This window comes from Coturnix japonica, chromosome Z (assembly GCF_001577835.2).
Source record: "Coturnix japonica isolate 7356 chromosome Z, Coturnix japonica 2.1, whole genome shotgun sequence".
NCBI lineage: Eukaryota > Metazoa > Chordata > Aves > Galliformes > Phasianidae > Coturnix > Coturnix japonica.
The window spans coordinates 38,670,819-38,687,682 of NC_029547.1; the positions used below are offsets into that span (position 1 = coordinate 38,670,819).

Below are 16,864 nucleotides of genomic sequence, written 5' to 3' on the forward strand. Positions count from 1 at the left end.
CATCCTCAATGCTTAGCTTAGAAACCTCAACGCGTAAAATCTTCAATGTGTAGAATGCTCATTTCTTAGAATCCTCAATGCTTAGAAACCTTATTGCTTAGAAACCTCAATGCTTAGAATCCTCAATGCTTAGAATCCTCAATGCATAGCCTAGAATCCTCAATGCTTAGAATCCTCAATGCTTAGAATCCTCAATGCTTAGAATCCTCAATGCTTAGAAACCTCAATGCTTAGAATCCTCAATGCTTAGCTTAGAATCCTCAATGCTTAGAATCCTCAATGCTTAGCATCCTCAATGCATTGCTTAGAATCCTCAATGCTTAGCATCCTCAATGCTTAGCTTAGAATCCTCAATGCTTAGAATCCTCACACGGGGCACCACTTGTTACCAGTGGTCCCTTTCACGCCAGGATTCAAGGGCTAAGCCTCCGCGAATCCGGCCTCCTCCAGCCAGGGCCCATTTAACTACACGTTCACACCAATATGGTGAATAGCTAAATGGCGTTTTATTGTGTGTGTTAGCGGTTTAAATAAGCCACTATCTACTTCGTCTACACCCCTTCTACATATGCATAAATCCTTCTACATATGCATAACCAAGCAGGGGAGGGCCTATCGCGTTACATCCTGAGTGTTCGTGCACGCCTAATGCAACACACTCCTGGAAAACATTTCTAGCCAAAACAGGTTCTAGACTGCTTAGGATAGGTCATACAATGAGTTTTTTTATGCTGGCCTGTGCTAGTGTCATAGAGAACTTTCTTTATGTAGGAGCAAGATACGACTTTCTGCGATATGCTGCATTTTCAGTGAATCTTTATGTCCTGACAGAGATGAATACATTAAGTTTCTTGGGGAAAGTATTTGTTGGGTTTTGTTTTGTTTTGTTTTAAATGCTCTGTAGCTATTATAGTCCATAGATTTATTATAACTAACATCAAGATTTATAACCTGGAGCACATCAAATAATAATTCTATTTATGTATGCGTAGGTATGCATGCTTATACCTATCTTCTATATAGACGGTGCATCTCTATCCGTAAAGCCTTCCACACAAGCTTTAACGTTCCAAACACAGTAAGAAGCAAAGGACTGTATTATGTACAGCAATATTTCCTATCAGCTTGGATTACCTTTTGTGCTTGTTAAGTATATTAGCAACTTCAATACAGGCAGCTGAAAGCTGTGCACCTAGATTTCTCCCTGTGTTACTGCTCGCCCAGGGGCCCAGAAGACAGTCCTGATATGACCTTTCTTCATGTAATAGTACAGTATTTGGATAACCAGCTTTCTAATGTACAGCGTAGAATAGTTGCATGTTCCTCGGGTTATTGCTTCAGTTCATAATTAACTGAATAATAAAAAAAAAGGTTCTCACTGACCCTTTGGTAGCCTGAACTTTTATGGGAATGCTTTTGTTTTCCCATGATTCCCCAGTTCTCTGAGGGCCCTCTCTCTATCCTTTTTCACTTGTAGTCTAAGAAAGGCAGACAGTAGAGCAGAAATGTTAGCTGAAGGGTCAATTTAGCTAAACCTACCTTCTATGTCATTTTAAAACACAACAACTTTCCACAGCCACTTTCATCTTCTCCTTTTGATATCAGTTGGAAGTCTAAGGGAGACAGCACAAAACCACATTAAAAACTTGGACAAATGATTGATAAGAGATATGGGGACCACTTTGTTTCAAATGCTATTTCTATTTCGAAAACAGACACTTGGATTTGAAACCAAAAGCAGTCCATAAAAATGGATATATGGTTCACTTGAATAAAAAATGTCCATGCAGTGATTCTTTTTTTTTTCTTCAGTGAAATAACAGAACAGTGGTTACAAATTAGTCAGATACAAGATTATAAGTAAAAAGGCCCTGATTCCCAAGAATTAATTTAAATATACATAAATAATCTGATTATATTTTCTTAAAGGTGCATTAACTTGTGCAGAACAAGCTGTCTTTTCATTAGCAGTTAATTGGTATTATCCTTGACTCCTACAATAAGAGAAGAAAAGCAATGAAAACAGACATGTGGATGCACCCCTGAAATCAAACTGATCCATCCTAGCAGTTATAAAAGCACACATAGATATAACATTGCTGTGCTATTTCTGCCATTTTTAAAGTGATTTCTTCTTTCTTTCTCTCAAGACAAAAGGTGAAAGTAACTAACTAAAAACCAAGTCAAAGGGAGAAAAAGAACACTTCAAAGAGACCTCAAAAGGAAAGTACAAGGGACCTGTCCTCAGTTTCTTCCTCTAACAGATTATATTTGACTTCTGATAATGCAGTTCTTACAACTGATGGGAGATGATCTGAAGACATCTGTATAAGTCCTTTACTGAGGACTTAGTTGGCAAACCACACACTTATCACCCCCACCACATCTCTTTAGTCAAACTTCAGAAGCATTCTGAAGCTCATAGGGCTACAACTTCCACCCAGGTGAGAGCAAAGGGCCATCTTCACCTCTCGGGGACCACTCCCACTGCCCTGTGGGTACAAACACAACACAATCCCCCACCCCCGCCTCGCCTCGAGTCTCCCATCCCTCAGCCCGGCGGGGGCAGGGGCAGGGGAGCGGCCACGCCCCTGCCACGGCCATTGGTCATCTCTGCTGTCAGTCAGGAGGTGGGGCGGGTATAAAGTTAGAGCTCAGCGCCAGGAAAGCGACTTTGGGGTGGTGGGGTCGGTGTTGGTCGTGGATTTGTGTGTGCGTATGTGTGTCGAGACGCTTCTCTAGACGCTTCTCTAGACGCTGTGAGTGCCCAAGGCCAGTGCCGTCCGCAGGGGGTGCACGCTCACGGCCCGGGTGCTGCACCTTGCTCTGCTTTGTCCTCCCAGCGAAAGCATGGTGGACGTGTTCAGCGGGCGGCTGCTGGTGAGCAAGGACGGGCACAGCGTGGACCCCGAGGAGGCACTGAAGAACAAAGTGGTGGGCCTCTACTTTTCGGCTGGCTGGTGCTCGCCGTGCCGCGACTTCACCCCCGTGCTCTGCGACTTCTATACGGAGCTGGTGGAGGAGAGCCAGTCGCCTGCGCCATTTGAGGTGGTCTTCATCTCCTCTGACCACAGCGCCGAGGAAATGGTCGGCTACATGCACTCCATGCACGGCGACTGGCTGGCACTGCCCTTTCACGACCCCTACAAGCAGTGAGTACCGCAGGGGCTGGCTCGTATCCCCCTCTTCGACATAACGACTTTCCCATACCTCTGCCTGCCTCCTTTGCAGCCCTGACTAGTATCCTGGCTGCTCCAGGTCGTGCTTCCCGTCCTGCGGGATTTCGGCCACATCAGCCCCCTGCTGCTTTCATCGTCCTGTCCTCTGGGCTCTATCCAGTGCTTTTCCAGGACAGTGATGGTTCTGGGTTGCTCGTTTTGGTGGTGCTCTGGAAAGAAATAAGAGTGAAGGAGTAGCAAAACTCGTTGCTGATGAACTGAAGGGAGAACAGAGTAAACTCTTGCCGTGGCTGGGATGGAGTTAATTTTCTTCATAGAGGCTTGTGTGATGATGTAGTCAAGTAGATGTACATTTATTTTTATGATTCTCAGCCCCACCTCACCTGGGGAGAGTGAGCAAGTGGCTGTGTGGTACTGAGCTACCTACAGTGTTAAGCCACATCTATAAACAGTTTGAGAGATGCAGGTAAGCTTGGTAAAAAACAAATTCAGTTGATAAACAAGGAACAAAAAATTCCTGTGGTAATATGGTTTTAAAGGGGCACTACTGTATGTAGTTTGCTCAGCAGAACAACAAAAGGTAGAGACATAAGCATGTTTAAAGAGTGGGGTGAAGGATGATAACAAGGACTGTTATGATGACAGAAATTCAATGTACACATGCATTTTGGCTACTCAGAAACATGATTTAGTTCCTGTGAAGAACTACAGACAAAGGGGACCCATAGAAGGTATTGGAGAGGATGGGGGAGGGCACTGAAATTTCTGTAGGCTGAAAATGTTTCTTTAGATTTGGATTAGGCAAAGCAGTAGGTTTAGTTTATTCATGTAAAGTTGTATATTCATAGAAATGTATTAAATAATGGAAGTAAATGTACAAGTGGTTCTTATTTTGTCCTGTAAGAGCAGTGATGTTTTAGCCAGTGAAGGTCAGGAAATAATGAGTTGCTTGATCTGTGTATTTTGACAGCCTCAAGAGTGAACCCAGGAATTACATCATCCTTCCTTGGATCATTCTTGGATGTCAGAAACCACTTAATGCTATGCCTTTGTTTTTTAGTGGCAATTTCTATCACCTCAAAAATAGATTTTAAAATACTTTTTCATAGCTCTTCAAATGCTTCCCAGGCAGTAATTATATTCAATAACTGCTAACACTAGTAGAATTCATGCCCACTTCTTGAAAGTAATGAATACCTGAAATCACTTCATCCAGCAAGGGTGATTTGGCATAGGCCACTGGAATCTGCTTGTAACCTCAGATTCAGTGGATTAGGGTTCTATTTTGAACTGTGCTGTGACCTGCCCAAGTCATGTGGAATGAAGGTATGGAGGCAGCCTAATCAGCTTTTCAGTTTCTAGTGACCTTCAGATACCTTTAGTGAAATAGGTTTGTGCCATCAGGGGTAGCTGTGAGACCAGTGTTCAAAATGTGTCATGTAAGAACAAAGAATGGAGAATTAGGAAAAAGCAATGACTTTGAAGCTGTTTGTTGCTTACAATAAAGGCTGACATGAAGATACTTAAGAAGCTTAGGTTGAATTAGCTGGCAGTTTGGCTTCAGATATGTTCATGAACCACTGTAAACATTTTACAAGTGCATCTGACTTGTCCAGGTGTAATTCTGGCCATTTCTTTCAGTTCTCAGTAAGAACACAGTTTTAAATTTAACTTACAACAAATCAGTATTTTAACATTGTGTGTTTTTTAATTTTTATTCATTAACCTTTTGCAAATTCCATTGTAAGCTATTGTACAATTAACAAATGTACAGTTAGCAGAGTGGTGTGGTTAGGATGGTATTTTATAGGTTTTGTATTTAGAAAGTTCATAATGGTGGAAAGAGATAATCAAAAATAAATGAAATGCTCACCCATGTCCTAGGCTCACAGTAGAAAACTCCAAAGGGAGGAATCTCCAGAAAGAGATTGCCAGTGGCAGTCAGCCCTTGAATGGGTCTAGGAGAGGTGGAGCCAGGCTCTGCCCCTTTGGGTCACACAGCTAAATTGCCTTCACTATGGCTGACCCAGTCCTTGCCTCAGGTGATCAATCCCTTGTGTGTAAACCAGCAGTTCCCATACAGTCATTCATGTTGATTTCTCTCATGTGGACTCTCAAAGTCTACAGTGATGTTGGTGTTCTAGCTGGTGACTTCATTGTGAAAGATATGAAACTTAGACTGATGTCTCTTATAGGACAAAAGAGCTGTCTTGAAATTGGATAAAAAGCATTTCACACATGGAGGTGTAATACTTTGTGGGGCTGAATCTCTATTTAGAAGTAGCCTTTAAAGTAGTAAACAAAATGTATGTACCTGTGGAGAAGCAAAAAAATATATTCTATTTTTTACAATTCTATTGTAGTGTATTCTACACTACAAAATCTTGGGACACTTTGGTGCTGCTGACTGTTTTCTCAGAGATGGCAAAAGTACTTTTATTACAGTAGATGACCTATGGCCTGACTAGCAGGAAATATTACTCCCGATGCTTTGACTGCTTGCATTTTTGGATGTTGATCTTGCTGCTGCAGGTGCAGGCTTTAGGTTCTTGCAGAGGTGGGACAAAGACATTCTAGAAAGAAAGGAGTAGTAGAGGAATGGGAATAACAGAGAGCTAGAAGAGGAGTAGAAGGGAATATATTAACAACAAATGTTAGTAAATAGTTAGTAATGCTGTGTTCATTACGATATGTGAAGAGACTGCTGTGTTTATACCTAAACCTACAATGAAATCAGACATTTTTTATTAAGCTGTCTGTGGTGTGCTAGTCATTCTACAAGCTGACAGGCAGGCATTTATATGAGTTCCTATCAGTGAAAACTAGAATCCCAAACAGTTCCAAATGGTTCCTGGAAAAAAAAAAGGGAAGAGTATGCTTACATTTTATCTTAGAAACTTTAGATTTGAGTGTGTATTAGCATCTTTGGAAGTGTGTCAGGGGAACTGAAAAAGGCAAGAGAAGTGTCTATGAGCAATTAAGAGTTCTAACCTGTTTAAACTGATACCAAATATGAACACTAGAATTGAATCCCATTCTTACAATGCGTGTCTTTGATATCATTAAGTGACTAATGCTTAATTGGGTGGAAAGTTCACTGCTGGAAGAAAATACACGTGGCTGTAGATTACAGCATATACTAATAGAAGCAACTTAGCAAGGTGGAAGTACTTTTGCTTGAATATACTGGACGAGTGAAAGCTGTTAAAACTGAAGGGTTATTAAATATTTCTTTAACCTAGTGAATGAGTGTTCTGTATGTGTTTCCATTATGATATTAACTTTGCCATGTGTTGTCTGTCTCTTAAGAACCCTCTTGTGTATATGTCTTAAATTGTCATAGAAAATAATTCACTTGTGTTAGGAGTTAGGCCTGGAAAGCAGCTAAGCACCACTCAGCTGCTTGTTCACTTAACTTCCTTACACCTCCACAGTGGGCTTAGGGCAATTAATGTGAATGGAGGGAACTTCTGGGTTGGAGTAAAGGCAACTTCATGATGAAGCACAGCTGCATTCACAAGCAAAGCAAAACAAGGAATTCAGTTGCTACATCCTATCAGCAGGCAGATGTTGAGCCATTTGCAGAGAAGCAGGTCTTCATCACACATGATGAAAAGATGACATTTCCAATGAAATCTGAATGTCTGCCCACTTCTTTCTTTCTTCCAGCTTCTATTGCAGACTCTGTCATGTGGTTTGTGAGATCCCTCTGATCAGCTGGGATTCACTGTCTCAGCTGTGTACTTTATCAGACTCTTTCCCACCCTCAGGTTCCTCACTGACAAGACAGAATGACAGACATAGACTTGACTGTGTAAGTACTGCTCAGCAACAGGTAAAACACCAGTGTGTTGTTTCCAACACTGTTCTGTCCCCATGTGCAAACCCTACTACTGTGTGGGTTTCTATGGAGGAAATAAATTCCACCATAGTCTGAAATCAGTATATGATACTGTGAAGTCCTTGTACCCTTGGAAACATTCCTCTGTAAGATTCTCCTAAGAATCAAAGGCCTAACAAACATCAATGATTTCCAGTATCCTTAAGTAATCTTTCTCATCTTTTTGTATTTCATATTCTCTTCTCAGTGAGAAACAGTATATACCTGTAGGCTTCACCTGGGAATATCTTCATTTGGCTGATATTTAAAAATGTCATTGCTTATCACTTTAATGTATTGCAAGAACCTTGAGTTTTCTTAGGAGGCATGTGATGTTTCTGCTTATGGTTAGTGATTAAACTGTTTCTGTTAGTTCATCAGATGGTGCCTGTGTTTTTTGTACAGGTGAGTCACAGCATGTGAGATCTCCATGGGTGATCAAGCAGGTTTTAAAATGCTTTTGTAAATGCCTCTAACACATTCATGGTGATGAAGAAGTGATAATTGCAGATCCATTCTTGAGAGTTCTTCAAGTCTAGTCTTAAAGCTCCCTACATGTAAGCAGAATCTGTGTGCATACTTCAGTCCGGTTTGATACAAGTAACCTTCTGTCCAGGGCTGCATAAACAAGAGGTTTTGCCTTTTCCTTAGGAAAGCAAACTGTTTGTTATTTTGGCATCTTAAACTATTTGCTGAGGCAAAGCAGTGCATCTTCCAACCTTTGTACACTGGTATGAGATGATAACATTTTACATTCTCCTTATATGAATTTGCTTTGGGTTCTAGGGGTTTTTTTTTTTTTTTTTTTTTTTTTTCCTCTTCCCTGACATTTTAGAAGACTTGAAATCAGTCTGTGGCTATCCTTGGTAGCTTGTTTTTATTTCAGAGTTGTCTGAACAAGCCTATGTTGCTAGGCCTTATTATTGTTTCTCTGATAAAATTTGCTGCTAATTACCTGGCAAAGCAGTGTTCCTTACCTGCTTAGGGTTTTTCTCTCAAAAAAATGAGATGGAAAGATAAGTTCTGGGAATGCTTTCTCTGGTCCCATATTCATTTAGGATTTAAAAGGTTTCTCTTCATTTTAGTGAAAATGGAGAATGTATGTGTGCTAATGTCTTCTATTTTTAACAGTGCCTGCAGATATTTATATAGTTATAACATATAGTTATATGGGACTTGAGCCTTCCACATCAGGTGTTCTTGCTTGTAGTGATGGTGCTCAGGCACAACATTTCAGCATTTTGACACTGATGTTATTCAAATGTCTCATGTCTATTCCAACATCGCATGCTGTGTTGCCGTTATCTGGCTTTTCTGGTGCTTGGTTTCTGCCCACTTTGAAAAGCAGTGCAAGAAGGTCATTTTCCATAGAAAAGATAGTTGTTGATAGTTCAGGTAGGTAGTGATGAAATCACTCACGGAAGCCTGTGAGCTATCACAAGAGATTAGGGCCATTGGTTGAGGGAGTAGGAGTGCAAGTGGTATTTTCTTCTGTCCCTTCTGGTATGCGGTGTGGGATACAGAGTGGGCTAGGAAAACTTTGAATAAGTGATGCCTGGTGCTGCTGCAGAAATTTTGGGTTCTTTGGCCATTGGATGGTTTAATTGGCACCTGGCCTTATGCATGTGGATCAGTCTCACCTGTCTCCGGGGGAAAGAGGATCCAAGCCCAGGAGGTGACAGAGCTTTAAATTATTTTAAATTTAAATATTTATTTATATTAATTATATATAATTATATATATAATTAATATATATATATTATATATTATATTATATATATATATATATAATATATATTATATATATATTATATATATTATATATATATTATATATATAATTAATATATATATATCATATATAATATATTAATTATATATTAATTATTTATAATTAAAATTAATATTTTATTAAATTTATTAAATTTACGTGAATACTTATGTATAAAGGAGAAAGGTGATAAAATGAGCTCACTGGGGTTGAGCGAGTAGTTCAGAAATTTTGAATAGATTTGATGGGGGAAGAAAGTGGAGGTCAGTGGGACAGAGAATGCTTTGGGGATGTTGTTCTAGGAAATTGCAAGGAAAAATCTCTGGATTGTCCTGTAGGATCTTGTAAGAACTCCTCAGAGGAATATGTTGCAGATTGTTCATCTGAAATCTTATTGTGTCCCTTTATACTTGGATCTGCTGCTTCCGTAATGTTTCTGTATACTAATGCACACAGCATGAGAAATAAGCAGGAAGAGATCTGTGTGTGATTGCAAGGCCACAGTCTCCTTGTGAACATGGAGACCTGGTGGGACAGCTCATGTGTCTGGAATGCTGTCATAGATGGCTACGTCCTTTTTAGGAAAGACAGGCCGGCTAGGTGGGGTGATGGCATAGCTCTTTATGTGATACCTAGAATGTGTTGATCTCTGTTTGGGGGGTGTGTTATGTAGCAGTGGAGAGCTTGTGGCTGAGAATTAAGGGGTAGGGTAGTATGGATGTCACTGTTGTGGGTGTGTATTATAGGCCCCCTGATCAGGAGGAGGAAGTGGATGAGGCTTTCTACAACCAGCTGGAAGTAGCCATATAACAGTAGGAGTAGAAGAAGAAGAGAAATGAGTAGTAGAAGAAGAGTAACGTTTCTGACATGAGGAGACTCACAGCCTGCCTCTCCCTCTTGGACTTGCTCAGCGCTCTACCTGCTTGCTGCTTAAGGCTGGCCACTCTGCTGCTATGCTCCCCTGGAGATGTCTGCCATCAGATCCCTCACTACAGAAGTCCTGCTTGCTGATGGACTCTCTTGGGCCTGCTACCTGAGTCCTGCTGCCTCCCTCCCAGACTTACCCTGCAGCTTCTTCCTGCTACCCACTTGCTGCCCAAGGCCAGCCCTAATGCTGCTGCTGCTTTCCCCCTGCACTTTTTCCTTGGGCCATTGGAATGCCTTGCAACAGGACTGCTGGTGGATCCTGATGGTGACTATCCCAGTTTTATGCAATTCTTGCCTCTTTCTATCTTCTATTGCCTGCCTTCCCATCCCCGTCACCCCAAATTGTCCATACTCCCTTTCCCCATCTTTGTGATTAAGATTTGTAATAAACTGGTCTGAGTAACATTTGAACTGTTATTTCTTAATTTCACACTGGGTATACATACACCAAAGAACCTCCTCTCCCTCCTATAAATTGGAGTGAGACCCCTCCATCCCTGGAAAGGATATGGAACAGCTTGTTCTGGACATCAGCTCCAAGCAATTGGAAGAGAAGAAGGTTATCAGGACTAGTCAGCATGGGTTCACAAGAGGGAGGTCATGTTTGACTAACCTGATAGTCTTCTACAGTGTCATCAGTGGTTGGGTGAGTGAGGGTAAAGAGCAGTGGTTGTTGTGTGTATGGATTTCAGCAAGGCATTTGATGCTGTCTCCCACAGCATCCTTATAATGAAGCTGATGAAGTGTGGGATAGATGAGTGCACGGTGAAGTGGGTTGAGAACTGGCTGAGTGGCCAAGTTTAGAAAGTTATCAGTGGTGCAGAGTCCAGTTTGAGGCCTATGTCTAGTGGTGTTCCCTAGGGTTTGGTGCTGGGTCTAGTCTTGTTTAACATCTTCATCAGTGACCTTGATGAGGGGATAGTGTCTGTCCTCAGCAAGTTTGCTGATGATACAAATCTGGGAGGAATGGCTGTGCTGCAATTCAGCAAGACCTGGACAGGATGGAGAGTTGGACAGGGAGAGCCCAAATGAGGCATTACAAAAGCAACTGTAGAGTCTTGCATGTGGGAAGGAATAACATGCATGTACCCGTACAGGCAGGGGGAAGACCTGCAGAGAGGGACCTGGGTGTTCTGGTTGATGAAAGGTTGGCTATGAGCCAGCAGTGTGCCCTGGTGGCCAAGAAGGCCAGTGACATCCTGCAGTGCATTAAAAACAGTATGGCCAGCAGGTCTAGGGAGGTGATCTTCCCCTTGTATTCTGCCCTGGTGAGGCCTTACTTGGAGTATTGTGTCCAGTTCTGTGGTCCCCAGTACAAAAAAGACAGGGACCTCCTGGAAAGAGTCCATCAGAGGGCAGCTAAGATTATAAAGGGCCTGGAGTATTTCTCTTATGTGGAAAGGCTGAGTGTCCTGGGTCTATTCAGCTCTGAGAAAAGAAGACTGATAGGGGATCTGAGTAATGTCTGTATATCTAAGGTGTGGGAGGTAAAGGGGTGAGGCCAAACTCTTCAGCAGTGTGTGGTGATAGGACAAGGGGAAATGGCCACAAACTGAAGCATAGGAAGTTCTGCACTAATGTGTATAAGAACTCATTGGTAAGGGTGATGGAGCACTGGGATGGCTGCCTGAAGAGGTAGTGGAGTCTTCTTCTCTGGAGATGTTCAAGACACACCTGAATGCTTGTCTGTGCAGCTTGGTCTAGTAAGCCTACTTTAGCAAGGGGGTTTGACAGAGTGATTCCTAGAGTCCCTTCCAGCCCCTACAATTCTGTGATTGTGTGACTTTCTGTCCTTCAAAAGTAGTCTCTAATTTTTCTTGGGTGACTTGCTCATCAACACTTTGGTTAGATCCCGATTTCTTTCATGGAGCATTTTTGTTGTATGCCTTTTTAATTTTTTCATCTGTAGTTTAACTTTTTTTTTTTTTTTTTTTTTTTTTTTTTTTCCTTCCCTGAGACAATAGACACTGAGATAGTTATTTGTAATCTGTCTAGATTTATCCATATCCTGATTTAGAGTAATGACCAGTGTTGGTAATAGGCAGCCTTTCTTGCCAGTTTTTCTTCTATTGAGACTTCAGCTTGTGTCATTGAAGTCCATAGAATTCAGTTTCCACTCCTCTGGAGGCTACAGGCAGTGATGAAGAGCAGTTATGAGAAGGTTGCTTCGTCTCTCCTAGCTCCCTTAACTACATTTCACCATTAAATGCCCAGTTCTGGCTGCACTTTTTCCATCTATCCAAACTGCCCTGCTATGCCTCAGACTCTGGTGAGTCTGGGCAGTCATTGCATCTGCTCTCCCATGTATACTTAGCAGAGTGACTTTCACAAGAAATTAGGTGTTTTCCTGGAATGATCCCTAATGTTGTCTTTATATTTAACTTTTTTTCTCTCAGTGATCTGAAGAAGAAATATAACATAACAGCAATTCCTAAGCTGGTGATTGTGAAACAAACTGGAGAAGTCATTACTGACAAAGGAAGAAAACAGATCAGAGAAAAAGGGCTGTCCTGTTTTCAGAACTGGCTTGAGGGTGCGGATATATTTCAGAATTTTTCAAGTTAAATAGAAATTGACAAGCAAGATAAGCCATCATGGAGAATTTTGTAGAGCTTTTGAACAATTTTTGTCTTCTTCAGAACAAGAAGAGTATGGATGTATTGCTTAACTTTGTTTGAAAAGAGAATTTGTTTTTGACTTGAAGATTATTTATTCCATTAAGTCATAAAACATAGTGTCTATTTTATTTGCGTTCTCTTATCTACTGTAGTAAGTACAAACCAAACTGTTCCTAATAATGCTGAAATACTTCAGGAAGCTAAGCTATTTTAGACAGTAATACAGAAGCACTGTGAAATCTATGCAAGTATCTTATTCTTCAACATCTGTAAAAAATGTATCTACAAAGCTATTTTTCTTGTCAATCTTTTCTAACAATAAAAACATTTTATGAACAAAATTGTTTGCTTTAATAAGTAAAGTATATGAATTTGAAGTCTTATCTATTTTAACAGTCTTATCTGCAAATCACATGATTAAAATACACCTGTTTAATGTTTAGTACTGATAATATACTTTTTTTGGGGGGTGCTTATGTAAGTTGCTGGGTTTTCTTTCTCTCTGGAATTTTAAATTTGGTGATGTTTCTTCTTGGTCACATAATCTGTAGCAGTACACCCTACAAGAGCTCCTATGCTAGTCTGCCTGCTATCTGGGTTTGTAGTCTCTTGGCCTGTTTCTGAAAGTACCAAGGCAGAGCTGCCAGAACTTCATCTGCTCTCATGTGGAGTGTTTACTGTCTTTACTGCCCCATCATGTGCTTTCTAAGAGCCAGTGTCCATCATTTCTAAGAGCCTGTGTCAATCTGTTGCAGCACTCAGATTGTGGAATCTGTTCACCATGCTGCTCTAATCCCAAATGCTTCTCATGCTCATAATCTCAAATACGTGCACAGGGTATCAAAGGAAACTATGTTCAGAGTAAGAAATGTATGATTCCTGTTTATTGTATTATCCTTTAATCAAAATTATTTTAAAAAAAAAAAAAAAAAAAAAAAAAAAAACTGATTCATCAAGCAAACTGATAGCTCACACTTCTTCTTTGTGGAAGGGTTCTGTGCTTTGAGAGTAATTCCTGGTTGGTTTTCAAATGTACCTGGGTTTCTAGCAGGATTTGTTGAAGATCAATCCTTCCTTAAAAGATGAGCCCACATAAAATGGGCATAAAGTATGATATTTTTAGTTATGTTTCATTTATGCAGCTATTTATCTACTGGTTATATTTCTCTTGTGCACTGAGAGTAAAAACAGTTTCCTGAACCTCAAATGGTAAACTGATATTCCTGATTTTGTGACTAAACATCTCTGCTCTTGATGTCTGTTACAATAAAGCAGTGAATGTTCTCTCTTAAAACTGATAGGTTTGAAGTGTACTGTGGAACTCCAAGTAAGCTGATCCAACACCTGCACAGTCTGTGATGCCATGTAATTTATATGCATTAGAGGTGGTCTGCTGAACTATCGTATGTTAGTTGCACCCAAGCAAAATTTCATGGCATAAATCCAGGTATCTTTACAAAAGCTACCTAAGGTTATTGTCACGTGTAGTCCTTTGTGTTGAGAACGAAGACTGGAAGGGCAGTCAAAGAGAATTATATGAGATCTTGAGTGTATTCAGGTGTACCAGTCCTAACTTGATTGTCAGCATTGATGCACACATCCTCTGTTCCCTGGTTCTGTATTCAATGCTGCAACTCGTCTGGGTTTATGAATAGCACTGCTTTCACTGTGAAATGCTGGAGCTTGAGCAATAGGTCCTGAAATCAAAATTGACCTATAAATGGGACTCATAAACTCACAGTATATCTAGTAGATATTGCACATATAATTTTAATCCATACTTTGCCATGTTAGGATGAGTAAGCATATTGTGGTGTTTATCTACAGAAGCCCTGTTATAATGCTTAGTATGCAGTAATAATGGTTAAATGGTGTCTGTCTTGATCACAAGGGAATATTTGTTACCCAACTAAGTATGTTACAGGGGGCCTGGTCAGACAGTCTTTCCAAAGAGGCCTATGGTACACCAAAATAGATAGCACTACTCCCTTGGCTCCTCCTTGAACCCTGGCCAGGCTTTGGGGTGAGGACCAACAGGAGGAAATCAGATATTCCACCTGTCAGTAACACAGTTACTTTTTATTCATGATATTTTTATTCAGTGGTACAAATGCTGGACCTGCTTGCAGTGACTTTGGAGATCTCATCTACAGGGTGGACATACCACCATAAGACTTTCCAATTGCCAGGACAAGTTCTCCAGATCCTCTCTGCAAGCTGGGCTCCCCAGTGACTGCAGATCTGGATGATGGTGAAGTATTACGGCTGTTGGTGACGTCTTCTGTAACGATTAGACTCATTTGCTTGCTTATTTTCTTTATTGTTAAGCATATCTTTAGACTATAGGCTCTGCTTTATTGTTTGTATTAATTTGAAATAGACAATAAAATAAGCCTATCCCTTTAGTGGATGTCTGTGTCCTTTCTGTAGATCCTGACAGTTGGCAAAACACACTGAAACCTTGAACTATATCACCAATGTAGAATTCACATTGACAGTATCCCAGTTCGGGTTTGAAGTTGACATCCTGTCACACTCTAGGAGAAAAGGCATTACCTTTCCAAATGTTTTCTATTTTGAAATCTAAATAATTTGCACATTTAAGATCACTTAGTCTGAATACATTTGGAAGATGATACTATGTGTTGTGCAGGAGAGATCATTTGCAGAGATCAAAGCAAAAGTACTCCACATACAGAAAGAAAAACTGAGCCACTTTGTGTGGAAATAGTTCAAACTACAATTATGAAAGAAAGTGTATGAAGTTACTGGGTCACATGGCTGAAACAGGTGTGGGGCCAAGACAGTAAAATCCTACTTTGCTCAAGTCATCCTGTCCTGAGGATAATGGGGTATTTTCTGAAAATGAATAAGGTTTGCTCAAAAAAACTCCAAATGGTCAAATGGATAGTTACAAAACTTCAAAGCTTTGGCTCTGCTCAAGTCATGTGAGCAGGCACCACACTTATCCAAGTTTTCTAGTAAATACTCAAAACTAACAATTTTTCTGGCAGATACACGGGATCAGGCTGTTCCATGCTTAAAACTGGATCATGAACTGTGTCAAGGACAGCAGTGTCATGAATGAGAGATGGAGAGTCTGGAAGGAGGGAGGTAGAGGTTTTGGGATCTGAGTGATGAGTGTGGTGAAATAATCACTTGCTGGAATAAAGTCTCCTTCCATGCAAATGCTGCTCCATCCTTTGCAGAACAGTTTGTATCTGCTATAGGTTTCTAGAATTTGTAATGTTAAAGTTTGTACAGAAAGAGGGCTGAAATTCAGTCACTCTGTGTTCTGTACTTAGCTGTGGAAATAATCCATTTCTGCCTGACCTGAACTTGACTCCATTATATATTTTGTGCAGTTGTGCACAAAAGCATTATAGCTTAGGTCACTTCTTACCAAATTATATTACATTGTACTTAGTTATTGGAAAAAACAGAGATTTGCAACCTGATGAACTCAAAGCTGTGAATCCAGGGAAAATGCTCCTTGCTCACTAGACAAGCCATGGTTTATAGCCTGTTTACCAGATTCGTTTTAAAAAGAGTTGACACATTTGTCCTTTGAAAGGAGACGGTTTGATGTAGTTGTTTTTATTCCCACATTTATGTAAAATGCAATAGAAGCTCTGAGGGCCCAAGGTGTTATGTTAGAAGTATTTGTTTGCTAAAGCTTAAGGGAAAGAATTTGATGGGACCATCATGTGCATGCTGGCTATGCAACAGTAAACAACAGCTATATTTATTGACAAACTTGTCAAATACTTAGTTTCTGCATCTCAAATGCAGTTAGCATGTGCACACTCCGTTGTTTTGTGAAAGCATTTCTATGCCTTCCAGAACGGCAGTGTAGATACCATGCCGGACAGAGCCAAAGTAATTATAGTAGTACTGGTGGTGGGATCTTTTTCACTTTGGACAGCAACAGAGCGTTCAAGAGTTAAGCAAGCTAGCAAGATGCTGTTCCTAGCTAAGATGGAGAGGGCAAAAGGGGAATGCCTATTAGTCATGAGATATAACATTCAGACTGATAACTGTTGCTGTAAACTCACCACCAGACAGGATCTAACCATGGGGAGAGAGGAGTGATCATTGCTACCTTCTCTGTATTCCTTGTACTTTCTTCATGGGACAACAATATGGAGCTCTACGAAGAGACAGGCTTGGTCTTTTGCTTTGCAAAGAGAGGAGATATCTAGATCAGTCTATATCTGTGATAGGGAACAGTAGGCCCATGGGCCCCTTGACCCCCCAAAAATGGGAAGGGATAAGGGGAAAGGGTAGGGAGGTGGGAGCTGAGCTCAAAGAAACAAGCAGAGCAGTGGCAACGATCTAAGGAGGAAACCTTATTTTACTAACTATGATATCGGAATGCAAGATAACACACTATAATACAGTCTATTGAAATTGAGGCTAATAAATCAAGTAAGAGAGTTTTCTGAAGACCAGGAAGCCTACTTTGAAATTGAAGACTCAGGCACATGGCT

At 40.6% G+C, this 16,864-nt stretch overlaps 1 protein-coding gene across 4 annotated transcripts; it reads left to right on the plus strand.

Annotated features, from left to right (window-relative positions):
• Positions 1 to 2,612: 2,612 nt before the first annotated feature.
• NXNL2 (nucleoredoxin like 2) lies at positions 2,613 to 13,288 on the plus strand. Of its 4 annotated transcripts, none has more exons than XM_015849374.2 (3): positions 2,613 to 3,152; positions 6,849 to 6,993; positions 9,576 to 11,686. In XM_015849374.2, exons 1-3 carry the CDS (start codon positions 2,851 to 2,853, stop codon positions 9,582 to 9,584), a joined length of 456 nt encoding a protein of 151 aa, XP_015704860.1. In that variant the 5' UTR covers positions 2,613 to 2,850; the 3' UTR covers positions 9,585 to 11,686. The 4 variants fall into 4 exon arrangements, with proteins under 4 accessions (XP_015704860.1, XP_015704861.1, XP_015704858.1 ...); XM_015849375.2 differs by lacking the exon at positions 9,576 to 11,686 and adding an exon at positions 12,153 to 12,267 and having other exon boundaries at positions 2,614 to 3,152; XM_015849373.2 differs by lacking the exons at positions 6,849 to 6,993; positions 9,576 to 11,686 and adding an exon at positions 12,153 to 13,288 and having other exon boundaries at positions 2,623 to 2,759; positions 2,844 to 3,152.
• The last annotated feature ends 3,576 nt before the right edge of the window (positions 13,289 to 16,864 follow it).

Bases quoted from the DNA above. Each gene is read 5' to 3' on its own strand.
- NXNL2 (XM_015849372.2), top strand. From the start codon at position 2,851: ATGGTGGACGTGTTCAGCGGGCGGCTGCTGGTGAGCAAGGACGGGCAC. The intron at 3,153-12,152 runs GTGAGTACCGCA...TTTTTCTCTCAG, and splicing joins TTTCACGACCCCTACAAGCA to TGATCTGAAGAAGAAATATA.